Below are 27,384 nucleotides of genomic sequence, written 5' to 3'. Positions count from 1 at the left end.
TATTTTCATGTCATTCCAAACCTGTTTGACTTAATTTCTTCTGTGGAACACAAAAGAAGATATATTTCAGCTGTTTTTGTTCGTATTATGGAAAGTTACCGGGACCCAAAACTTCAAGCCATGAAAAGTGAAGACATTGTGGTGATTTAAAAGTAGTGCTGTAGATCGTTTATAATTAGTTTCTATAGTTAATCACAGTTTAAAATTGTAAACATAATTATATTTTCAAATTGAATCTCCAAACTGATGTGAAAACAATTTGGGAATATTTGATATTTACAAAAAAATATTAATGGCATAATTTTCCCTCTATTTTGCCTTAATTTTTTTTTTTTTTTTTTTTTTGGAGATAAAATGAGTGATCAGAGCCGTTACAGTATTATTTGAAATACTACATCAAATATGGTGTCCAAACTTCTAATTGGTTCTTCATTGATGTTTGAAGTTTGTGTCATCATATTTGATATAGTTTTGTGTGCATGCATTGATCAGTGTTTTGATTTGGAGCTTGAAATTTTTGACTTTCATAATGTTGATCCAAACAACTGAAACTTCCTTTAAAATATCTTCTTTCGCCTTCCACAGAAGAAAGCAAGTTTTGGCAGAATATGAGGCAATATTCATTTGTCCGTGTGAACAGTTACTTTGAATGTAATTTTCTGGATATTTATAGTCTGAAGCATTGTGACTGTGTCATTGTTTGTCAATGTGTGTGTGTAGCTGCTGTTGAGATCAGGTGTGTTGGTGACCCTTTTCCTGGGCGGAGCTCAGGTCGAACGGGTGGCTATTGACAGAACGCTGGTGGGGCGACTACCTGCTGACACCATCAGTGACGGTGAGTAAATGCACACTTGCAAGCTACCCTTCCTTTCTCTTTTCTTTTCTTTCTCTCCTCTTCTTGTCTCTTCCCCTCTCTTTGCAGTTTCGCTTACTGCTCATTTTCCCAGCATGGGCCTGGGCGGCATGCACACCCACAGGTCACGAACGCCAGTCCCTTCTGTTTCTCCCTCTTCTGTTACTCCCAAAGGAAGTTCGAAAGGCACGGACACAAGCACACACACACATGTACACATCAAGGTTCCTCCTGAATCTCAAGGGAATCTGGCATGCCTCCTTGTCTTATTTCTGGTTTGTAAAATTGGACACTATCCCAAATCTGCTAATTATTTTCTCATATCATGTATTGTTTAGAGCTTATATGGCTAATGCTCTCTGTGCCAGGTCTCTAGATACCTGACAAACCTCTCTCTCTCTTTCTCTCTCTCACTCTGTCAGCCCACCCCTTCCCTTTTCCTAGTAGTCCCCCATAGAGTGCCATTCAGGCCCCCAGAGCCCCTAATTACCAGAGTAATTATGTGTGTATGTGAGAGAGAGAGAGTGTGTGTAAGGGTGGGGGTGCCAGGAGGGCTTCTGCATCTGTCACTTATTCAGTTACTTTCACACACGCAGTCAGACCTGTTCTGGCCTTGATGAAGTTACTTTGTGAGTGCTGTAGTACAAAGAGAGAAATCAGAAACTTTGATTGGCCTTTGATTGTGAAGGACACACATTTCTTACCCACAAATAAACGGTACTGCATCTATAGCTGTTTCGTACAGTCACAGGTGTTTTTATGGACATTATGATGTATACTTATGAAAAAAAGTGAAAGTCGTGACATTTGTCAAGTATGGTAACCCATACTCGAAATTGGTGCTCTGCATTTAACCCATCCAAGTGCACACACACACAGCAGTGAGAAGTGAACACACCCGTGAACACACACCCTGAGCAGTGGGCAGCTCCAGCGACCGGGGAGCAACTGGGGGTTCAGTGCCTTGCTCAAGGGCACTTCAGCCATGGGTATTGAGGGTGGAAGAGAGCGCTGTTCATTCACTCCCTCCCACCTACAACTCCTGCCAGCACCGAGACTCGAACCTGCGACCTTCTGGTTACAAGTCCAAATCTCTAACCGTTAGGCCACAGCTGCCCCAAGATTTAAGATCCTTGAGGGAGATTTTTGTGGATATTTTGATATTGTATTATATTTTTCTAGAAATTAATATCACTGCTTGTAAGCATTTTAGACAGTGCTGTAAACATGTTTTAAAGGAATGGAGTATTAACTTACTAAGCAGATTTAGAGGAATTTATTGATTTATTCTGGTTTAACCCACTGCTCACATGTTCCAAAACCTGTTTACTAGCCCCTGGACACAAATATGGAATTTTTTTTTTGGAAGGATTATCGTGGAATCTTCCCCTTAATTTGGCCATGATTACTGAGCACTAATACATCAGTATGTTTTATGGAATTTTTGTAATCTTTTAAAAGCATGCTGAGTATTCCATGTTTTTCTTTTTTGTTTTTATTTTCCAAAGGGAAAATATGTCATTTAAATAATCAGTTTTAATTTGGTAGAGTGTAGCATTTACATCTAGCTTTTCCAAATCACTCTTGAGCCTCTTAAAGTGGCTATACTAAAAACTTTGGTTTTAAGCAAAAATGATTCTTTTAATTTCCAAAAATATATGACATTTTCTAACACACAGTACTTCAGCAGTTTAAGCTTCATTTTTCAAAATCTTTTGCAAATGTGCATGTTTTTTTTGTTACTGAAGACTTGCTAAGGTAAAACAATGGTAAAATTACAGCATTTAACACACTATTCCTTTGAAATGAGCTCCTTTTTATGCTTAGATATGAGATGATTCATAATTACTGCAGTAGCACTGATATTTCGTCTCTAATTGCTGTTAAGGTTGGAAATTCCAGTCTTGAATATCATCCTCAACTAAACCTGCTTCTCTGAATGGCTTGTATTAATTTTTCTGCCATTTAATTGGTTTCATAAACAGATTAATTTTTTAGGAAGGGAAGGTTAATTGCTAATCACAGTGTGGAGAGCTTGTCAACAGTTACACTGCAAATGTCTCTCTTTAACATGAAAGCTGCATACCCTACAGGCTTTACAGTCTCTCTTTCTCTCTCTCTTTTGTGACTCCTTATTAGTCTCTCAAACTATTGCCCTGACTCAAACACTCATGAAAATTATTCATTTTGTTTATTTCTGTGCGTTTGGGTCAGACCTTACCTATGTTGTGAGGACCAAATGTCCTCATCATGAAGGTTAGATAAAGAGTTTTGGACAATAAATATGTCATAGGTATGTATAAAAAAAGTACAAGTCAAAGGAAAGTACCCACCAGGGAAAACAAACATATTTTGAGAAATGCAAAAATTGGTTCCAGTAAATTTTGGGGACGTTATTGTTTGAAAGAAATTATCTCTAGGTATAAATGCAAAATGCTTTTCTGCAAGAGGTAAGTTAGCATTTGAATCAATCTGTAGTCAAGCTGTAGTTTTACAAGTTCATATGAGTTTTGACCTTTAACCTTTCTCTGTGGTTTTCAGCGGTGATTGGCGATCGCTTCCTGCTGTTCTCGCTGATGGAGAGGAGTCAGGTGTGTCAGGTTTACCTGAACAGGAAGAACCAGAGCTCACCTGAGCTAGCACGACACATGGAGAAACTCACAGCTACAGAGATTAAGGTTACACATGCACACACACACACACACACACACACACACACACACTCACACATATGCACATATCTTTTATGCACACATCTATTGAACACTCGCCCAAAGACATTCACATGCACACTCTTCAATGCACACGCATTAGGAAGAAAGGCAGCACAGCCTCTCCTGCTTTCAATTAAAAAGCTTTAATGAGGCTGGTCTGGCTCTTTCCACAGGGCTTTTAGCTCTAATAATTGCCTGGCTTTACTTGCTTTCTTTTACCACTGGGACAGGTAACACTGTGATTACTGGAGCTCCTCTCTAATGCACACCTGTGGGGAACATCAGGTCCAAACATACAGCACTCCTCTCTTTATAGAGAGATCATATCCTTTATGACAGTACATCTCTATAAGCCTGACAAATGTGTTCTTCCCTGTCTTTATTTTTGTTAATTAAATTACAGAAACCTTCAAAAATGTATTATTTATTTTTTTATTTAAAAGGGGAGACAGTTGGATATCATTGTCTAATGGCTGTAATGTTGTAATTGTTATGCATCAAGTAAATATAAAAAGGGGGAAAAATGCTTTTTTGAAAGCACAATATCATTTGAAATTTGAGATGCATTAACTACACAAAGCAGTTTTTCAGTGTGCTCACTACACACTGTTTTCCCACATCAAAGGTCTTGCTAGAACCAGAACAGAAGGAACCAACATCATTTCTCTATTTAGAGATAAATTAAATTTGAAAGTGAAGATTTGCATTTTTATTTATTTCTGCATTGACAGATCAAAATCAATAAATTATCAATAAATAAATGTAAAAAACATTAACAAACATTTCATTTTTACATTACATAGCCCTTAAGGTACACTACCATTCAAAAGTTTAAGTCAGTAATATATATAAATATATATATATATATATATATATATATATATATATATATATACACATATATATACAGGTGCATCTCAAAAAATTTTAATATCGTGAAAAATATCTCTTTTTTTTTTTTGTAACTTATTTCAAAAAGTGAAACTTTTATATATTCTAGATTCATTACATGTAAAGTAAAACATTTCAAAAGTTTTTTTGTTTTGATGATTACAGCTTACAGCTTATGAAAGTCAAAAATCCAGTGTCTCAAAATATTAGAATATTTCCTAAGATCAATAAAAAAAAAAGGATTTGCAAAACAGGAAAGCTCAAGTTCTTCAAAGTATGTTCATTTATGCACTCAATACTCAGTCGGGGCTCCTTAAGCACAAATTACAGCATCAGTAAAGCATCAAAATATCCCATAGATTCCATTTGGCGTTCAGGTCAGGCATGTTAGCTGGCCTATCAAGCACAGTAATATCATGGTCAGAAAACCTTTTGGAATTGGTTTTGGCACTGTGAGCAGGTGCTAAGTCCTGCTGGAAAAGGAAATCAGCTTCTCCATAAAGCTTGTCAGCAGATGGAAGCATAAAGTGATCCAAAATCTCCTGGTAGATGGCTGCATTGACTGTGGACTTGATAAAACACAATAGACCAACACCAGCAGACGTCACGGCACCCCAAATCATCACTGACTTCAGAAACTTCACAATGGACTTCGAGCAGCTTGGATTCTGTGCCTCTCCAGTCTGCCTCCAGATCTTGATTTCCAAATGAAATGCAAAATTTACTTTCATCTGAAAAGAGGACTTTGAATCACTGAGCAACAGTCCTGGGGTCTCATTTATAAAACTCTCCGTAGATTTCATCCTAAAAGTGTACATAGGCACAAAAGCTAGATTTTGCGTACGCACAAAAGTTTTCAGATTTAAAAAACCATGCGTACGCCAGAACCTGCGCAAAAATCCCTTTATAAATCCCAGTCAGGGGAAGTGCGTACGTGCATCTCCACCTCGTCTCCTCCCCGAAATTACCACATATGGAGCTTACAACGCCTTGTTTTACTATGCATAACCTCATCTAAATATCATTTCCATGCATATTCCATATTTATCACCGAGACATTAAGGAAATATGAGATGGGGACTATAATGCCATTTGTGCCATACAAATACATTTTTTATTGCTAAAAATTATCCAGTATCCTTGTTATGTTTTATAATAAATATATGAAAATATCCATAAAAACAAAATGGTTTAAAGTTGTTCTTAGATATATTTTAGAATAGAGATGATCTCATTCTTTTACAATGGCCAAAATAGTAGCATTTCAATTGTTTTAAACAATTCAAATCAATTAAATGTATGCAGTTTTGCTGATGAACATCTTTAAGCTATTTTTAGTGGAAACAGATAGGTCCATATTTACTGCAGTGTAAACACAATTGTCTGATTCGGCTTGTCACTGACAAAGTATTTTAAAAAGGAAACAAGGAAATCTTACCGTTTTCTCCTAGTTATATCCTTCAAATATACTTGTATTTTTCATTATGTTGTTGAGATGCCTTCACACGACATCAACACCTCCGTGCAGCTGCGGTTGTACAGTAAGCTAATTTCATTGGTCCTATACCGGACAATGGACTGTTCGACCACTGAATCCAGCAGTGTCCACCATAATATCGAAGTAAGTGGGCATCATTGATCAATGTTCTCGCTAAAATATTTTTCATAACATGTGATCTGGGGGGTTTTTAATGTTGATTTTTATTTTTATTTCTCGGGTATGTTTAAGAGTAAGTAAGTGGATAACCTCAACTTTCGGTTCCAAAAATGGAGGTAACTGTTCAGGGTATGTTGGTAGTCATAGCAACTCACTCTCTGAACTTAACCTGCTCCGGAGCAGGTTATGTTCCAGGGTTAGTTCACTTCAGCGAGCCTTCAGTGGGCGTGACAGATAGCGCACAGCATTATATAATATTACAATATGTAATATAGCTTATTATATATATATATATATATATATTTTTTTTTTTTTTTTTTTTTTTTTTTTTTGATATGTTAATGAGGAAGCACTAATATAAGTAATAAATAAGGTAACATTATTCTAATATGATTATTTCTTTTATTGCCATATATAAGAGTTATCTGTATAAATTATAAAACACTATGACAATGTAATGTTTAACTTATAAATATTTATTTATTTTATTTATTACATGTTATATTATCTCACACATGGATTTTCTATAATGTCTAAATTCTAAATCAAAATACATATCTGATATGACTTAATATATAATTAGCATAAAACAAAAAATATAATTCACATTCTCAAGGATTAAAGATTACATGGAAAAAAAATCACGGTCACCAATTAGGTGGCGATATGCACTAAGCATGTAAACAACTAATGAACAAAAGAAGAAGAAGAAACAGCTTGGCGCGCTTTTTTCTTAGCGTCCGTTTCCATAGTGACTCGCCGATTCGTCGCTCTGTTGAGAATGTCTTGAGTCTTAACCAGGAACATACTCTGAGTTGAATGAACTTACTCCCGAACGCATTTTTGGAACCACATACCTCGAGTAAGCAAGGTTTGGGGTTAATCAACCGAGAGTTCAGGGTTTAGTTCACGGTAAGTTAACCCTGCTTTCTGGAATACACCCCTGTAGTTTAGTTTAAAGATGAATTATTGTGCACCTATAGCACTCCTCGCTGTCATTAAAACATAGCTACCACAGGCTACCACAGGAAAATAATTTAGCCTATTGTTAATAAAATTATGTAATTATGTTTTTTTTGTAAAATTATGTAATTTCAGTGTTTATCTCCATTAATGCAAGTGGAGTATTTAATGTAAATGTATATATCAACATCAAAACAGAGTTTAAAATCGCTGTTTACTAAATTACTTTTCTTAGTCTAGGAAAAAGAGTTTGTACGCATGGTCTAGAATGTTCGTACGGCGCGTTCATATTTACGGCAAGTTTAATTTTTATAAATCATGATATTTGCGTGGAAAATTGCATATGCGTGTTTCTATGGCCATTTTGTGTGTACGCAACGTTTATAATTGAGACCCCAGTTCTTTTTCTCCTTAGCTCAGGTAGGATGCTTCTGACATTCTGACACTTTTCCTGAAGACGTCTGAGCGTGGTGACTCTTGATGCACTGACTCCAGCTTCAGTCCACTTCTTGTGAAGCTCTCCCAAGTTCTTGAATCGGCTTTGCTTGACAGTATTCTCAAGCTTGCAGTCATCCCTGTTGCTTGTGCAGCTTTTCATACCCAATTTCTTCTTTCCAACTTTTCAACTTTGCATTTAATATGCTTTGATACAACACTCTGTGAACAGCCACCCTTTTCAGTAATGACCTTCTGTGACTTATACTCTTTGTGGAGGGTGTCAATGATTGTCTTCTGGACCACTGCCAAGTCAGCAGTCTTCATCATTATTGTGGTTTCAAAGAACAAGAGATACCCGGAATCTATAATGTAGGGATGGTCATTTAATGGAACTCAAATGTAAATATTCTAATATTTTGAGATACTGGATTTTTAACTTTCATGAGCTGGAAGCTCTAATCATCAAAATTAAAGCAATTTTTTTTTTTTAAAGAAATGAATACTTTTATTTAGCAAAGATCGAATTAAATCGATTAAAAAGTCATTGTTACAAAATATTTCCATGTTAAAATAAATGCTGTACTTTTGAACAAAGAATCCTAAAATGTTTCACAGTTTCTACATAAAATATTAAGCAGCACAGCTACTTTCAACACTAAGAAATATTTTTTGGGCAAACAAATCAAAATTTAGCCTTCACAGAAAAAAAAATTGAATAGAAAACAATTATTTCATTTGTAATATTTCACAATGTTGCTGTTTTTATTGTATTTTTTTATCAAATAAAACCAGCCTTGCTGAGCATAAGATACTTCTTTTATATTTATTCATTTTTAAAGAACATTAAAAAAATTGTATTGTATATAAAAAGGTAGTGTGTATATTTCATTAGTGTTTGGATTTCCTGGCAATCAGACCCATGACCTTGGTGTTGCTAGCACTACGCTCTACTGTTTGAGCCAGAGGAACAGAAGATGTACTATCTATATTGTAAGATGTGAGCATTATTACCGCTCTGTAAAATTGGTCACAGCCGTGCAGTTTGTCGCTAGCAGAGCAGTGGTGTAGGGGTTGAAGGGTGAGGTCAAGTCCATCTCCTCCTCTTCAGAGGAAGCGAAGGTGATCGTTCCAGTCTTTATTCTCCATCCCATTCATTCTCTAGCTTTCCAAAGCAACTTGTCTAAAAAAATTCATAACGGAATTTAAGAAAAAAATAAATCATAAATATTCATTTTCTTTTTGAAAGCATTAACCTCATTTTAATGGGCCAGAGACCAAGTGTGCGGAGATCACAATTTGGATGGGTCTGATTATGGACTAAATACAATACATAAATACATCAGGCTCTTAACACCCTCCGCACCCAAACATTATCGCATTACTGGAGCGCTTTGTTGAGACGGCAGCCTGAGTATGAAAGCAATCTCTCCTGCGGTGTGGCTGGCTCCAGCAGCATGGCTCTGATAAGGGGGGACTGTATGCACCCCCCCACCAAACCCTGCCCTCCCTCCCGACACCACCCACGCCCACCACACCCCCCATCCCAGCCCGGCCGGCCCCATCCACTGCCTGCTCCACTGGACTAAGCTTTGAGCCTAATCCTCCAGAAAGAGGGTCTGATTATTGCTGACCAGCAAGCACAGGCGAGATGGGGAATCAGGTTTTGGGGGAGGGCAGAAAGAGACAGAGAGAGATGAATGTTATTTTCCCACAGTCTGTACTGGTTTACTTTGTTTTTGTTTATTTATTAATCTTATATAAATCATTTTCATGCTAGATGATACTTAACATGCACGATTAGTCTGTACGGGCACAGTCTGTGAAGGTCAAGGTTAAATGATGAACAGTTTTTGTTGTCATGAACAGACTGTGGTACATTTCTAGTCCTCCCTATTGTGCACAGATAGAGTTGTTGACATAAAGAGAGACTCCGTGTTTGCTTTCTTGATAAGGCCTTTCAGAATGAAGTATATGGAAATGACTGCTATTATGTTGCATGAATAGGCACTGAGTCTATAAGAGCCATATCGTATTTTCATGCCATTTATTCGTACTATGGGCTGCATTAAGGGTCTGGAAAAAACCCTACTTTAAAACCTCAGCCCAGAACTGCTGAAATAGCACATGATGAGCTGCTGCAGATATGAGATAGAGTTTAATGCAGCGGTGTAGAAGAAATATCGGTCCTTACTGAACTATTATTGCAGTCCCATAAACAGAAAGTGGATTTAATGCCCCTTCAAAGGAACCAGTTTTGAATACCTCAATTATTATGTCTATGTTAAGGCTAGACAGTGTTGAGTGATTAAAGCTTTTTGTGCATCACCTAAACGGCAGGTTTGTCTCAATCAGGTGTGGCTTATTTTAATGAAATTTGGTAGTCAGACTTAGTCAGCAGCGAAACACTGGCCTCCGCTTCATTAGAAACCTATAATTTTTAGTGGTTTTGGGATTGATTTGTGCTGGAAATTTGATTATTTATCTTAGAATCCGAGATATTGATTATGAGAAATAAATTCACAATTATGTCATAATTACGATAATCAAACTTGCAATTGTAAGATATAGAGCAATTACCTTTTTATTTTTCATAGTATTTTCCTGCAGAATCCAATTCTGGTTCAGTCCTACCACACTGGAAACAATACAGTACCTGTCCAAATCTGGGGTTTATGAAAGTATCTAGAGATCTTATTAGCAGTCACACAAATACCTGGTTACCTTCAAACACCTAACCAAGTGCAGAACAAATGCGGCTATTTCTAATGAATTTAATAAAAACCAAACAAAAGATAACAATGCCCTGCTTCCTAGAGCAGCTCGGGCCACATTAATAAAGCAGCATGCAGCTGTGTTGTGTTATGCAGAAGAGTTGGGGTCATGTTTTATAGATGTTTTGTGTTCTGATTCCTTTATGGTTGCTGTTCTTCCACAGGTTTCAGTGGTGGATTTACCTGGAGGAGGACGCTGCATGGAGCGCCGCGTGGGGCTGAACCGGACGCAGGACGTGGCCGTGTGCTGGTGGCCTCTCTGTAACGAGGAGGTTAGGCCTTGGTCTCCCGTCCCTAGTGCAGTGGACAGGGCCAACCTGGTGCTGCTCGCCTGCTCGGATACACCAGGGCTTACGGTAAGCAGACACTGATGTTGCTTCAGGGTTGCCCTTTTATCCCTGTCTGAACTAACAGTTTTTGGGTGATGAAATTGAATGATGTGAGAGCGACTTGAAGGTCAGATAATAACCAGGGTGTGACCTCCTAAATAATATAAATACTTTTAATAATGCCCTCGCAATGCTCTGCTGCTCAAGGTTTCGGAAAGATTGTCAATCCCTTTTTCGCCCCAGTCTTTTTGTCCCATTTTACCTTTCTTTTTTCTTTTGTCGTGCTTTACCAATCACCATTGTGTTTCTCAATGAGCCGTTGTAACTCGCAGACAGTTCACTTGAACTTTTTTTTACGTGAACAGCCAACCTTTGACCTTTCAGCCCCCTTCCTGTGTAGCTGACACCCTTTCATTGTAGTATGTATTCTGTTCTCCAGCGAGTCTGCAGTTACACAACAGCTATGCAGAGGTGCAAAAAAACAAATGTTTTCTTGATTCTAGAAATATTTTGCATATAGAATAGAGCTGCAGTATAAACACCAATCCAATGTTTTTAAAGGTACCACTTTTTTGCTTACATCACAGTGGATGAAATGTCGTCTTGTCTTGTACTTAGTATTAATAACTTAGCAAAGAGTTTTATTCTTTTAATTTATCCAGTAATGATGTTTCCTTATTTATTTATAAAGTAACTAGTATTAGAGTCTCCATCTCCAAGGTACTCTTCCTTTTTTGTCTGTGAAACTTTTTTTCTATGAGGTAAAAATGAGGTGCTCTTAGGAACCACTAATAACACTGTCTGTCCACTTCTCCATCTCTACTGTACATTCCATTGCCTGTCAGCACAGCTTAATGTTGAATGGCGATGATTTAAAAATCAGCAAGCAATGCTTAAGCTCCCAACGTTGCACTCTGGTTTTAAACATATGCAAAATCTTCACTTGCAGAGCAGGGGATGAGAGAGACGAGTAAACGGAGCTGCGTTTTCAATCGCAAATGCACTAAATGAAAACAAACAAGGGGTAGCAAACTGCTAAAAAAAAAAAAAAAAAAAAAAAAAAAAAAGGGGGCGGCATAAAGCAACGCTGGATTGCTCTGGTTGGAAATGAACCCTGGTTTTATCCTGGGCCTTCACCTATTTATTTTCCTCTCTCCCTCTTTGTCTCTCTCTTCCTCTCTCTCTCTCTCTCTCTCTCATTTTTCTACGGTTAAAAAACATTAAAGTGTCTCTCGCCTTCATCGTTTCTAATTAAAGTGTTTGTTGTCATTTTCAGATCCGTGGTGTGAAATCAAGCTAGCAGTTTATGTAAGACGCAAGCGGTGAATCAAACGGTTCGCTCGGCGCACAGACACACTTCAATCAATTCTGCCTCATATATATGTTCCCTTTGTTAAGTTTGCTATCTGCATGCTAAACCCATTTTCTGCTTAGTCTTCAGCATTTAAAAAGTACGCTTTCTTTCCCTATGTGGTCTTAATTCTTACCCCTCGCAGATAAGCACTGCCAAGAGACACATGGGGAAAAACACTCATGCACACACACTTTTTTTATGCAAATGCTTAACATTTATAATCAATTCCCCTGTTCCTGCAATTGAATGATTTTAATAAAAAATAATTTTTATATATACCCTTATTTTGAATGTTGAGTTGGTTATGTTTTCAGTAAGCATTTGATATCATTTTGTTTTTTTTTTTGCATATTGGGGTGGTAGTTGTTATGTTTTCCGTACGCATTAGATGTTGTTGAATATCCTGTTATCTCTCTCAGAACACTTCTCTTTTCATTCGTTTGATCTGCATATTTACCAGGCATCTGTACTTTATTTAAAATTGCCACATTTCTTGTGTCTTCAACCAAACACATATTATCCTTTTCACCCAATGTGGAATGAAAGCAGAAAGAGTTTTACAGTTTTCAGGCCTCTATGAAAAGTACTCCAGAATTTACACATCACCATGGAGTCAGTGACATTCAGGGACATTCACTTTTTTTAAAGGAATTTCTTGAGGAAATGTTATGACCACAATGGTCTCAAACAACCTAAATTGTCAAACTATATCCCAACAAAAGTTCTCATAATAGTGTAATGTTGTTCGCAAACATTTCTTATTGAAAACACACATTATACATGTATTTACAGTAACTTTTGATCAATTTACAACATCCTTGCTGAAGAAAAGTATACATATTTACCCCAAACTTTTGAATGTAGACACAGACACCTTTTCTGACTGAGGTATTTGTCCTGCTGAATTTATTATGCTCATTTTTTTTTTTATGTATTCCTTATTCAGTGACTCTCGGTCAGTGTTGATTTGATTTTAGAAGGCTCATGTGGAATGGTTTCAATCTCTGTCATTTTTCTGCGCATGGTTGCTGTTATGATTCCAGACCATGTTATATATGAAGAGAATAGGTCCGAGTGGAATGTGATTTCTCGGGTTAAATTCTTGGGCATGTGCAGGTGCAGTAGAGCGAATGCTTCTGTGTTGATTTCATGCCACAGCGGCCTGACAAGCATCTGAGTAGCGCACACACACACCCGCATTTACACACACCAGAAGAGCGGAGACTCAGCAGCAAGAACTTTCATAGATTGCCTTCATCATCATCTCCCTTTCTCTCTCCCTCTCTCACTGTCCCCCCTCTCTCTCGCTCTCTCTCACTGTTTGCTCTCTGAGCTGGAAAATTGGCTCAAAGAGCTCTACTGCTGTGAACAAGGCCTGCTGCTCAGCTGGACCTCTTTGGGTTTATCTTTCAAGCTGCAAAAGAAAGTCCGGAGAAGAGAAGAAAAGAAAAGAATAGTTTTGACCAGTGACTGAAACCAATAACTAACATAGACTCACTTACCACTGTTCTCTCTCTCCCTTTCTCGCTCTGCTTTGCTCCCCCCCCCAAACCTCCCCAACTCACCAAGATGCCGTTTGTCTTTGTGAAATTGAATCTGTCATTGTTTCAGCGGCAGCTGTGGGATTTGCGATGTTTGTGTGTGCGTGTGTGTGAATGCAGGTCTTAAGAAGGATCACTCTGTGAAGATGTTAAAACCTTTGTGGCGGGTGGGAGAAAGACACTCGAAATGTCCCCCAGTGCTGAGGCAAACATACTGCCTCTCAACCATCTCTCCTTTATTTCTTCACCTTTTTGTTTTTGTTTAGTGTTACTGTGGCAAAGTGCTTAGCCCTTTCTCTCTATGGCTATCCGTTACTACTAAACCGGATAAACAAGTGTGAGGATTGTGCAATTCCTTATGGCAGTTCTAGTCCACGATTTTACACTCAAGACGAAGCACAATGTTATTCAAGGCGTTTAAATGTGTGTATTGTTAGCCTGAATAGTATCTGTAGCATTGCCTAGCATGGTATTATTAGCTTCATGAGGTCACAAATTCTGGCCTGAGCTGCAAGCTGACCACTTTAAAAAGCCCTGATAAGGTGTTCAACCTAGCCCTAGCTAGTTTTTGACTAGCTTAGTGCAAGCAGGGTCAACATTGTCAGAGTATTAGCCAAAGCAGTTGGGGCGTTGGTCTTGCGCTAGCATGGTCAGTGGGGTGTTGGTTCTGAGCCCGGGCCCAGCTGTGGACAGGCCCGGAATGGGGGCCTCTGTGGCTGGGGCAGGTGTGTCTCAGCGGGGCCTGGCTCTGTGGAGATCTGGCTCTGTTCCGGATCTCCCCTCTGTGCTGTCAGCAACTCCTCTCCCGCCCTCTCACTAAACCCCTCTCACCCCCTGGGGTGCAGCGGGAGTCGGCCCAGGGGGGATTACAGCTAAAAAAAAAAGACAAAAAACTCATCCCCTGCTTTCACAGAAACCATCGGCAACCCGCTTAACTCAGTCTCCTACGCTGGCGCACACGCCACGGTTCTGTGCCAGCCCATCGCTCTCAGTCTCTCTCTCGCTGCACCAGAAATACACATACTACAGGTAAACCCCAACTTCCTGCGTGCTGCCGTCTGATAGGATACTTTTTAAGCTGTTTGTGTGCACATTTTGAGGTTAAATCTCCAAACAAATTTGCTCAACATGTGTGTTGGGCCTGTGATTTCTACTTTTGATCTCTCTCAGGGATGGAGGTGCCCATGCTGAATATTTACTTTTGCAATATGTTTGTAACTTTTGGTTTAGTTGTGGTTCTTCAAAACTGCTTGCATCTTTCTCCGTTTCTGTTTTACTTTGCTAAGGGTTGTCACTTTTTTGTATATCATTCTGAAATATAATTTAGTGACCCACTTTCTGAGAATTGTGGTGTAGCAGAGCACATGCTTTGACAGACTGAGCTGTGGCGCTCAAAGTTTTTTAAAAATATTGATTATAATTATTATAAGATGATTCATTCTCCATATTACTAAAATGACATATTATGTTTAATTTTTTAAATAATGTTTTAAAATGTTCAGCACACACTTTGAGATATGGTTCTCAAATAGGTGTCAAATTTGAATCTGGTTCATTACCTTTTTTCTCCTCATCAAAAGTTTGTTACATTTGTAATAAAATTAATATTTTATAGTTCAAGTACATGAACTGAAACAAGTATATGAACAAAATTGTATCTGTCTCTTGTGACAAATGAATAGGAAAAAAGTATGTAAACCCTTGGTTTCTGCTGAAATAACTTTCACCAAATATTTCCTGTAATTGTGAACTGGGCATGCACAGCCAATTTATAATTAAACTGAACTGGTAGATGCAAGGGTTCACATACTTTTTCTGGAAAAAATAAATACTTCAATGATTAAATGAAATTATTTTTTGCCTCCCTGTTTCTCTCTGTGTAGGTTTTGAGCTCTATCCGAACTGATGGGAACCCTATAGACTGCAGATTCAGTTTGACCCAACCCTACCATGTTCTGACCGTGGAGCTGCACCAAGAGGCCAAACACTCCACGTCTGAGCTGTACGAGGAGGCCCAGCCTCCTGAAGTCCAAACCTGTGTATATGAATGTGCTCATCGATGTCTCCAGCGTCTGTCCAGCTCTCCTCTACCCCTGACGTCCAAACCTATAATCTGTTGTCGTGACCCGTTGGAACGCTGGGTTCTCCTGGGGCTTCAGGATTGCTCTGTAGTTCTTTTTGACCCACAGACGGGCAACTCACAGTGGGCCTCCTGCTCCATGGTGCCGGCGGTATTAGCATGGCATCCTTCAGGAGCTCTGCTGATGGTGGGCGGAGGTCAAGGCGAGGTCCAGTGCTTTGATATGGGACTCTCGCCTCTTCCTCTGCAGTTAGTGAGTGAAGAACCAACTCCTGGCTCTATAGGCCCCAGCCTGCAGCTCTCTCGTCACATAAAAACCTCTCAGGGGCTAGAGGGGATGCATTGGGCCTACTGTCCAATATCCCATGGATACGATGGTCTGGAGGCGCATGACTTACTGCTACTTTGGTTTCATGGAGGGCCCCTTGCTGCACTGAGGCTAAGACTAGGCAAGTGGGACCTTTGTGTAGTTTACTTGATTGAAATCAGAGTAGATCATTTGAAGTGTAGCGCTAAAGATTCTTGAACATGATTGTATTTATATAGCTAGAAGTCATAAAACACAAACACACAACAATCCTGAAGAGAAAATTTACACTTGAGACCTAAACTACCATTCAAGAGTTTGGGATCAATAAGATAAAAAAAAAAAAAAAAAAAAAAAAAAATAAAAAAAAAAAACTATTCAGCAAGGTTTCAGTAAATTGATCAAAGATGACTGTAAGTAAATGTATAATGTTGAAATACTGTTTTTAACTATTCATCAAAAAATCATGAAGAAGGTTTCCAAAAAAATATGAAGTAGCATAACTGTTTTCAACTTTGATAATAATAAGAAATGTTTGTTTTGATTAAGATAAGTATATTTGAATGGTTTCTATAGGGTTGTTTTTGGTTTTATGGATGTTGATATTTTTGATTTGTGATGTTATGAATTAATTACATTTTACGAACAGAAGGCAGTTATTTAAAATTGTAATATTTAAAAATATTACTGTTTTTCTCTGTACTTTTGATCAAATAACTGTAACCTTGATAAAGCATAAGAGACTTCTTTCAAAAATGTTTACAAAACAATTTTACCGATCCCCAAACTTTTGAATGTTAATGTATATGAAATAATTAATTATTTTTATTCATTTAATTATTTTAACAAATAATTTTAAATAACAGGTCTATGTATAAAACTGATTACTTCACATGCATAAGAGAACATATTACACAGCTCTGATATTGGATATGTAGATTATTTTCTTCTAAGAAAATACAAAACTTTTTTTTTTTGGTGAAAATTAGTAGGTGTGGTGTAGCAGTCAGTGCACATTCTTCAACACATTAAGCTGTGGTGCTTAAATGAGTGACACGTTTGAATCTGGCCCATTACCTGATTCCCCTCTTCTTCCCAGTTGCAAGAAATATAGATATCTAGTTTTCTTGCTACTAAGAGTCCGGAATAAAAGATTTGATGTCACAATTCTTGGACACTTTGCCAAATCCAGTGATTAGTCCTTTCAGAAGTAATCATTGTAGCTACCCACTATCTTGTAAAGGACATGCATAAGGCCAGCCAATCAGATTATAGCTTGTCCGATCGAGAGAGTGTGTGGTGTTATTGTGTTATATACTTCAGAGTGTGAGTGTGCCATCAGAGATTGTGTTCATTGTAGAACTGTAGAAGCACATAGACATTTGAGGGAATGGCAGATGCAGGGGCCAAGTCTTCTGAGGTCACTCGATACCCACCCTTGGGCTGCCACCTCCAGGTGCATTCTGGGATGCATTTCTCTGATAAATCATTTACAGTGGCTTACGGACCCTCAGGGCACCAGATAAAGTTTGCCAATCAAAGCCTGCCCATGCCTAGAGTTTAATTTTGACTTTGGAAGTGAATGTGACTCCCAGCGACTCTGTCAAAGTTTTAAATGGAGAACGTCAGCAAGAGTAATAGTTTTCTATGAGAGAGAGAGGTAGAAAGCAAGGGAGGGTGGAAGGGAGAGAGAGCGAGCGAGCGACAGCAGTTCCCTCTCCTCTGATCGCGTGCCAAGGTTTTGATGAAGAAAGCAAACGCACATCCTTTCCGACTGATAATTTGGAGCAGCTATTGAGCAGCGCTTGTTTGCCCGTTTGTCTATTTATTTGTTTGTGAACGTGTTCGTTGGGCTTGTCTTGCTCACGCGCCCATATTTATTGACTTATATCTCTAGAACTGCTACATGATGAAGTGAGTGAATCGGACGCACAGAGGATGAAAGAGTTGGCAGACCTCCAGTCTTTCCAAGGAAGCAGCTCTTTCTTTTTCTTTCGCTCACCCTCCCTTCGTCTTTCCCTCTCCTCCCTGAGTTATCTCACGTGGGCATGCGCTCGGCACAGGAGAGCTGCTGTATGGAGTGGATACGGAGGGCAGCTGGCCGGCACACTCTGAGAAAGTGAAAAAAAGAGAGAGTGAGGGGGAAACAAGATTAATTTAAAGGAGAGGAAACTGCACAGAATTGCAGTTTGGAGCCCTTTAGTTGCATCACATAGGACACCCTGTTTGTTTTGGTTGTGTCTTTATGCCTATATATTTATAAAATATTTCAAATAAATAAATTAGTGGGGTCTTTTTATACCACTTACCACAATTAAGAACAAGAAAAACAACTTCAATTAGAGTCCAAATGAGTGTTTTCTATCACAATCACCATCACAAATTCTCATAAATTCTCAGTCACCTAACTGTCAAGTTTTTTCACTACACAAAACAGTTTAATTTTGAACTTTATTTATTTAAAAGACAGTAACAATTGAATTTTGTATTTTATTTAATATTTTTTAAGTAACAGTTACATTTTGTACTCCAGTTAAATTTTATTCTCCAATTAATTTTGTTCTCCAAAGTCGAAAGTATTTTTATTTTTTAACTCAATCAACAATGTAATGAAATTTATGACTTCTTATTAATGAAGGTCACCTAACTGTACTTTAAAGCTTTTTTACTGGACAGAACAGTTACTTAAAATTATCTATTTATTTTAAAAATGGTTACAATTAAATTTTGTCTGTATTTATTTAAAAATGTTCATAGAAATGTGTAAAAAAAAAAAAAAAAAACGTGTGTAAACTAACTGTTAATCTGTGCATTTTTCATCCGCAGGCTTTTCTTTTTCAATTTGGTTTGTGTCTCTCTGCAGCTCTGCAGCTCTTCTGTGTCTGTGCGGACGTCTGTCATTTCTCTCCACACTGTTAATAGTCACATTAGTTGCTCTTCGGGGGTTTGTGGGAGGCGTCCTGTTAATTTCCCACATGCAGTTTTAATTGGACCCTACCCGACCTTCTTTCCAAATTCACTTACAAAAAAATGGTGGCTGTCATTTTATTTGGCGCAAAATGGCACCTTCTTCTGCTCCCAACATCCACAGGAGATGATTTCTGTCCAAGAGGGGAGCTAAAATTGGTTTAGCAACAGAAAGAGATAACAAACATGGGTAATTTGCTTTACTTTGCTGTGTTATGTGCAGGTTCATGTATAAGACTTCAGGAATCATGAATACAGAGGGTCCTGAGGGGTTGTTTTATTGATAGGCAACATATTTCTCTGTTTGTGTGGTGTTTGTCAATAATATTATGGTGCGTGTGGTTTTCGTGGCTGTGCTAATGGTCTCCTGTTGAGAAGTGAGCAAGGTTAAGCGTAGCTGCGATTAAGTGTGCCGTTCAGAAGCAGATCCAGTATGGCTGGATTTAGCTCTGTTACATTATTAAAGCCGCCTTTACATGTGTCAACAGCCTCAGGTGATTACTGCTCATTGTGATCCCAGACACTAACGTTCACAGAAAGTTAGCAAGAGAGCAGACAGATGAGAGATAGAAATAAAAAGATGTGTCTGAGAGAGAAAGAAAAAGAACAGGAATTAAAGGAAAAGAGAGAGGGCAGCGGATACAGAAGTGTGTGTGTGTGTGTGTGTGTGTGTGTGTGTGATGCTAGGGAAAGTTTTAGTGGTTAAATATATGAAATGCTCTTGATGCACCATGAAATCTGAAACTACAGTAAATTTAGCACTCACCTGAGAATATTAAAGATAACAGCTGATAAAGTAACAACAGTAACAAAAACTATGCAGGGCCTATAATAATACAGATTTATAAAGTAGTATTATATTACTTTAAATTTAGTAAGATTTAGTAAGAAGTATTATAAATACATGTTTTTAGAAAAATATTGTCAATATACTAAATTGTTAGAAGAATAAGTATGAAATAATATTTTTATAAATATAAATTTTTTGTAATGAAAAATTGTCGTAACTGTAAGAGCAATATTGTCTACTTTTTTGTAGTATATTACTGAATTGACTAGACAACATTACATCATACATTTATTAAGTCACCACAATTTAACAATGTTCAAATCAACACATAAATGTATAGTGTTAATACAGCATTATTTGTACTTGATAGTAGTATGTTAATACCATGGTGCATATATAATTAATAAATACCTTTATATACACTACCATTCAAAAATTTGAGATCAGTCAATTGATATATTAAAATGATTTGGTAAAGATCATGAGGCACTGAAGTCTCCATTAATGGCTGCTGAAAATTCTGCTTTGCCATCACAGGAATAAATTACATTTCAAAGCATTTTCAAATAAGAAAAAAGCTTTTTTTTGGTTTTTATATTATTTTAAAGTGTTATTTTGTTTTTTGTGTTTTTTTTTTTATGTGTGTGGAGTTTTGGAGAATAAGAGACTTTTTTTTTTTCGAAAACGACAAACTTTTGAATGGTAATGTATGTCAAAGTATATCATCATGATGTAAAATTAGTGTTTATTGTCCTTCTCATCTCATTTGCCTTTAAAAATTTTATTTTATCATATAGTGGCATGATATCTGGCATCTAACACCCTGTTCTCTATAGACAACTGTATTAGTAAAAAATCCATATCAGTCGATCACTAATTTTTACATTTAGAGCAGTTTGAAGAAAACTCTTCTGTATGACCCTTTTGTGGTTAAAATAGTGTGTGATTGTCTTTTAGGTAAATGCACATTTGAGAAGCTTTGCGAACAGCTGAAGTTTCATCCATTAGCTCCATTAGCTTAGATGTCCATTCAGCTGCTCATCCCTCTCTGGTTGATTCTCTGCTGTATATGGCATTTTTTAAAGCATCCGCCATTTTTCTTAAAGGTAATTCACTAAACTAACTGTCAGCAGTATCCACACCAATGAGTATGTTTAACCTGAATCGACTGCATTTGCTGTATGTCACAGTTCAGTGGTCTCTCTCTCTCTCACACACACACACACACACACACACACACCTCAACAGTGCTACAGGGAAAGAGCACAGACTGAAGATTGATCCAAATGTCAATGGCAATCTTACAGAGTGTCGCCTCTAAAGATCTCCCACCTCATATGATCCAGAGCTTCCACATCCTCTTTCTCGCTTTCTCCATTTTGTGGAATTGTGAAAATTTCAAATATTATTTTTGTTTATAATATAACAAAAATGGGACAGTAAAGGAAAGGGATTAAGAGTCGATTACGTCTAGTATTTGATGGAAATACTGTAAATTTTGGACTTTCTAGCAGTATTTGCTTTTTAAGTCTGCTTCATTCATCATATGTGTCACTTCATAACTTTTCAATAACACCAATAACATGTTTTTATTCTATGTGCAGGTGTGTTCAATGGCACCCAGCTAGGCCCAGGTGATCTGGTACAGCACCGTCTGCGCTGTGAGGAGGTGGGTGCAGCACTGGGAATTCTGGGTAATATGGACTGGGCCATGATGGGAGCAGAGTGTTACAGGTCACTCAGCTCCATCACAGATCACCTGCTGAGAAAACCACTGGACCAGCAAACTGAAGGTAAAGACTCCAGACCTGCAGGCTTTGATTTCTGAACAGAGACTAAACCTAAACTTAATCAGTGTCAGGGAAAGTGCAGCTTAGGGTTAGGGTTTACACATTAAAATAACAGTATTTAAATCTCATTATGTGCTCTGGTGCTGAAAGCGATAGCTAATAGGAACATGGATCACAATAAAACATATATGTATGGTTCAGAATTAAAGTAAAAGTATTTTGACACTTTGCAGTTGTTAAAAGTTTGCGTTACATCATTAACATTCCTAGCTAATGTGTTGAACTAAATGAAGTCTCTGTTACCACCTTGAAGTTTGTTTTGAGAAATGCTCTAGTATAATTTGTTTGCAGATTCCACTTTGTTTGATATTTTGTATCTAATGCAATGAGAATGGTTTGGGGCCACTGCTTGTACATATATGATCCTGTTGAGTATGATCACAGGTCAGTTGGAAGCTGCACTTGGGATGTTTTATGCCCCCTGCAGACCCCTCTCAAACATTGTCATACTGGAGTACAGAGACCCCATCAGCCGATACGCCCGCCGATTCTTCCATCACCTGCTCAGGTGCACACATAACACACACTCTACATACAGTACACACCACCTCCTGCATCTCATTGATTCGTCTTCAGTTGAAAACAATAATTAAATAAAAATCAGCAGTCAGTTGGGTGTTTAGAAATGGCTTTGCAATGCTTCTGACTTCTCTCTTCCAGACACCAGAGGTTTGAAAAAGCCTTCTTGCTGGCTGTAGATATCGGTGCAAGAGATCTGTTCATGGTGAGCACACACTTTAAGACATGCACATACAATGGCAACAAAACAATACAACAAATATCTCAGTTTAGTTGATTTTTCAATAACTTGATATTAACACATTTGCATGTTGATGGTTCTCTGATGTCAGTTAGTGGTCACATGAAATGCAGATAAATATTTTTTTTTTATATTCTGTCTTTTTTAATGAGTGTTTTATTTTATTTTTTTAGTAAGTTTTTTTAGTTTTATTTATTTGTTTTTTTTATTTTAATTTTACATTTTTATTTAATTATTCAATTTTTATAAACTCACGAACTTCACAGAGTTCACAAACCCTAGATTAGGGTTACCTTCAAAGTATGGGATCAGTAATATTTTATTTTAAAGAAATTACTTTATTCAGCAAGAACACATTAAATTAAGCTACAGTAAAGACATTTGTAATGTTACAAAAATTGTTGAACTTTTTATTCATCGAATAATCCTAAAACAAATGTATCAGAAATATTGAGCAGCAATACTGTTTTCAACATTGATAATAATAAGATTGATACTTGAGCACCAAATCAACAAATCAGAATGATTTCTGGATCATGTTAACACCGAAGACCTGAGTAATGGTAGCTGAAAATTCAGCTTTGCCATCTCATGAATAAATTACTTAAAAAAATACATTGAAATAGAAAACAGTTTTGAAATTGTAAAAATATTTCAGAGTATTTCAGATTTTTTTTTACTGTTTTTGATCAAATAAATGCATCCTTGGTGAACATAAGAGACCTATTTCAAAAACATTATAAAACTCTTACCATCCCAAACTTTTGAATAGTTATGTACATTTTGTACATATGAAAATGTTCAAAAATACAGGCAGAAAGCATGTTTTAAGTAATTTAATTAAGTCTTTATTAGTTAGCATAATCATAACTTTTTATGTATTTGAAAATAAATTAATCTGTGATCAGGTATAAAACAAAAATATGTTTTAAAATGACTAAAATGAGCTTAAATGCTTTGCCATTTTCTATAACAATAGTTTAGTTATGGGTGGGTTACACATTCAGAGACCTTTGATTTGGCTCTGTTTTGGACTGAGAGGCTCTGGGCAGGTGCAGCTCGGGGTTTGAGGCCCCTGGCCATGTCACTTCCCCTCTCTCCTATAACATAACAAGAATCCCAGAGACTCCGGAGAGCAACAGTTGCTAAGAGAAAGAGGGAGGGGTGTGGAAGAAAAAGAGCGAGGGAGTCTGTCTTTCACAGCTCTCGTGGCCGGTACACTATCTTTTCTCTCCCTCTCCTTTCTCACTCCTTTAAATGGTCTTGTGTGTGTGACCCCTTTTCTAGGCCTCCTCTCTCCATGCCCGAGTGACACCTTCCCTATTAGCGTTCACACCGGCCGCTCTTTCTCTCTGTCCTTTTTTCATGCAGTTCCTCTCTCTCCCTCCTTCTTTCACGCCGATCGCACTCGTTCCAATTCATTCCCCACTAAGTGCTGCTGCTGAGGGCCCCAATTGAAAAGGTGGAGCTCGAGCCACACAAGCCTGAAAGGGCAGAGAAGAGAGGGAGGGAGGGAGAGAGAAGGGCAAAGGAAACCTGGATCTGTTATTCTTGGGACATGCACTGGGAAAACGCAAAAGAGAAAGGATGAGAGAGACGAAAGTGGCAAATTATGAATGGCCCATGAATATCAGTCCTTGTGAATCAACAAAGAGCAGAGAGAGAGCGAGCGAGCTAAAGGCAGAGAAACTGAGAGAGAAGGAGCTAAAGGCAGTGGCGTTTCACCCCGCGGTTTTGGCTCTTGGCTAATTAGCCACAGAAGTTAAATTAAACCACCCACAGGAGAGAGGGAGAGAAAGAAAGCAAGAGAAAGGCAGAGAACGAGCGGGGGTCCTTGCTCCATCTGATCTAGTCCCCTCCATGTCACAAAGGTCAGCTGAAACAAAACGGACGGAGCCCCACGTAAGAGCACCCAGTATGAGCCGGGCTCGAGTCTCCATTGTCTCCGAACCAACAATGGAGCACCGAAAGAATTTCTCTTTCTTTTCTTTTGTAAGGAGCCTTTTGTGAAGTGAAGCACTTTGGTGTTGGAAGAAATTGGAGGGGTTGGAGTCACCCAAAGGGGTAGAGAGGAAGGAAGAGGGAGGGCAGGGTTGCCCCTCCACTCGTTCGCTGGAGTTTTTTGCATAATTGTAACATTCTATAGTTGTAATTATCCTCTGATGTGAACCCTGATAGCGGCTGCGCTAATTCATTAGCTGTATTTCGAAGACTTTTCTCATTCCTCTGCTTTTGTTTTTTCTTTTTGATCCACCGATTAATTAATTAGATCATAATTGTGATCATATGCTTTCTTTGTTGGTTAATGGTGCGTGTGTTTGTTGGAAACAGAGGGGGCCAGTGTTAATTTCAACGATTAGACATGATGTGCGGCACTGAGCTGATATTGGCTGGTTTCTGTGTTGAGATGGATAATGAACTGTAAGACCCTCTCGTGTATCTGATAAACACCTTCCTCTAACACTCACGTGGATTACAGGTGTGATCCTCCAGAATTGTTTTCGCACATGTGTGTGAGTGTGAGTGTAAATGCGCAGTTGCGCATGTAATGGTTCTCTCTCTTGCTCTGCTCTACTGGTCCATGTTAATTTTAGACTCTTTTCTGACGTCGAGCGAATATCAAGCATCATCGCTGGACCAGCTGTTTATCCTGTCTCCATATGCCTCTCCAGTCAAAAATAACACTAAAAGGCCGTTTATCTGCGTTTGAGCTCTTAAAGCTCTTAAATAAATAAGATTAGACCAGATCCTGTGTCCTGTGTAAGCTGTGGTGAATAAGAGGTATAATATCTGATTTATGTACAGAATTATTGTCATCCCTCTTAGATGTCTGGATTTAGTCGCTTTTTCTCCGTCTGGCTCTCTGTTTCTTGGCCTTCCTCTTTTTTTCAATCTGTCTGTCTTTCTGGCTCAGAAAGTATTATGTTCTGCTAAGCTAAAATAGAGGTCTTCAGATGCAATGCTAATATCCAGTGTTTGCCGCTCTTTCGTTTTCTTTCTCTATCTCTATTGTTGCATCTGATTTTTCCTCTTATACATGTGGTTATAGAAATGTAGACGTTTTTAAAATACACGTCTTATGAACTAGGTTTTTTTAATGAGTCGCTCAAAAATATTCATGAAAACGTCTCAAATCAGATTTGAATCAGATTCACTGAATCATTTAGAGCTGTTACTGAGTTGGCAGTTGACTAAGTAAATCAGGAGTACATTTTTTTCAGTTATGTCCAATTTAAACTGGGCAGAGAATCATTACTTTTAATTAAATATTCACAACAGAGTTTTGTTGCTAAAAAAAAATCATTGTTTAGCATAAAGAGCTGAGTTTGTAATTTTTAATTGATTGGAAGATTAAAATTTGTTTGGGAATAAAACTGTGAGGTTTAATCCTAAACTCGGTATTTGACTTTTTTTAAATAGGTAAAATATTATACAATCATAATTGAGTGATTCTGTATTTTCTCTAGTAAAAAGGCATTTGGCTCCTAAATGTTAATTTGGACTTTTTAATGTCTGGGAGCCTGTGATTGTTTTGTTTAAAAAGAAGAATCATTGTTTGAATCGTGAGGTTATTGGCTCTCGTCCCTGAGCTTGTGAGGAGCTAAATCAAGTCCTGTTTGAAGTTTGTAAGTCACTCTTATCCCCCTCCCCTCATTTGATCAGACTTGCAGAGGCCGGTTGACAATACAGGCATTAGTGCTCTGCAGGTCTGACTGTGCTGCATTCACCCTCCCTGCATCTCGCTGCAGCTCTGACTGATGTCCCTGAAGCGGAAGGATGGGTTTAGCGTTTAAACGGACAGAAAGAGAGAGGATCTTATTAGTTCGGAGTCAGCACTGAGCTCCTCGCCCAACTTTCACTTTAATTTACCCATGAATGGGCCCCTTCAAGATGGTCAAATGTAGCCTGTCAATTACATTATTATAAGTTCTTCCACCGTGTCTGAACATCTGAGGATCTTCTCGACTGATACATAAGGATATTCGGTTCACTGAGAAAGTTTTGCACCACATGGTACAATATACATACTACATCAGATTTGTTTCACATAGCTCTGGCTCTTAAATTTTATTGGATGAGTGATGATTGAATGATTGAAATTAATGGTATACATAGAAAATCTGACCAAATATGAATTATCTTAAGCAGACAAGTTTTCAAGTGTACCAAAATTATTTTACTTTATTTTTTTCTTTTATTTTTTCAAAGACTTATTACACTCCTGGTAACTGATTGATGAGCTATTACTAGGCAGTATTGGTTTGGTATTTTGGTTTTTAATTAATGCAATTATTTGCCAACATATTTGCTGTTGCTTCATTTTGTGAAAGCAATAAGCCTTTCTACAGTGAATTTACCACTGTGTTGGTTAGTTTATTCTGGAATTAACTGCTTGTTAAAACTATTTTATGATTTTTTTTTTTCAAAGATTTCTGTCAGTAAAGCACATCTAGTGTCATTGTTCACACACAGATGTTCTCTGAGCAGTCGGATGTGCTTTATCTTTGTTGTACGTCTCAATCCGGCATCCATTTTTGTGGGACTAATGGTGTGACATTTAAAAACATGTTTGTGGGTTAATGGAGGTCTCCTGACTGCATGTGGCTCTATAATAGATATATTATAGTCTATTCTCTGGGATGAGAGGGCTCATATTTAAGAGAGAGAAAGAGCAAGAGTGAGTGTGTGGATGTGTGTGCGTCACACACCCACCTGCTCGTAATGACAATAGTTTAAACTCTATTCCGACATGAAGAGCATCGCTCCTGCTTTTTAAAAGATGACACATGCCTTTCCCCACATCTTTGTGCTTTTTGAAACCAGTATGATTGCATCCGGTCAGAGTTCAGGGAGAAAGAGAAAAGGAGGGAGGACAACATAAAGGCGACTGAACAAATGAGCAAGACTGATTTTTGAAAGTTTGATACTTTTATCTGTTTTTCCCCCTCTGAAACTTCAAACAGGTTATTTAATGTATTCTCTCTCTCTCTTTTTCTCCTGCAGCCTCTCTTTGCTCCTTCTCTCTCTTCGAGCAGAGCGCAAAAATGAAAAAGGGAAAAAACTGAAGTATTGTCATGTGAGCTGAGATTAATTTTAGATTGCTCTGCTGTTCTGCTTT

The 27,384-nt window shown here is 37.9% G+C and overlaps 1 protein-coding gene across 6 annotated transcripts in view; it reads left to right on the top strand.

Moving 5' to 3' along the window:
* Positions 1-27,384, top strand: part of LOC109092574 (WD repeat containing planar cell polarity effector) — a 59,311-nt gene that overhangs the window by 25,749 nt on the left and 6,178 nt on the right. For 5 of the 6 annotated variants that reach the window (XM_042742265.1, XM_042742266.1, XM_042742263.1 and 2 more), the window contains 7 exons: positions 721-835; positions 3,395-3,531; positions 10,452-10,643; positions 15,395-16,040; positions 21,260-21,448; positions 21,890-22,013; positions 22,166-22,229. In XM_042742265.1, coding sequence (XP_042598199.1) covers positions 721-835; positions 3,395-3,531; positions 10,452-10,643; positions 15,395-16,040; positions 21,260-21,448; positions 21,890-22,013; positions 22,166-22,229 — 1,467 coding nt within the window. The remainder of the gene's footprint in view (positions 1-720; positions 836-3,394; positions 3,532-10,451; positions 10,644-15,394; positions 16,041-21,259; positions 21,449-21,889; positions 22,014-22,165; positions 22,230-27,384) is intronic. The other variant, XM_042742267.1, reaches the window with a different exon arrangement.

This window comes from Cyprinus carpio, chromosome B17 (assembly GCF_018340385.1).
Source record: "Cyprinus carpio isolate SPL01 chromosome B17, ASM1834038v1, whole genome shotgun sequence".
Lineage (NCBI taxonomy): Eukaryota > Metazoa > Chordata > Actinopteri > Cypriniformes > Cyprinidae > Cyprinus > Cyprinus carpio.
This window is presented reverse-complemented; position numbering and strand designations above follow the sequence as displayed.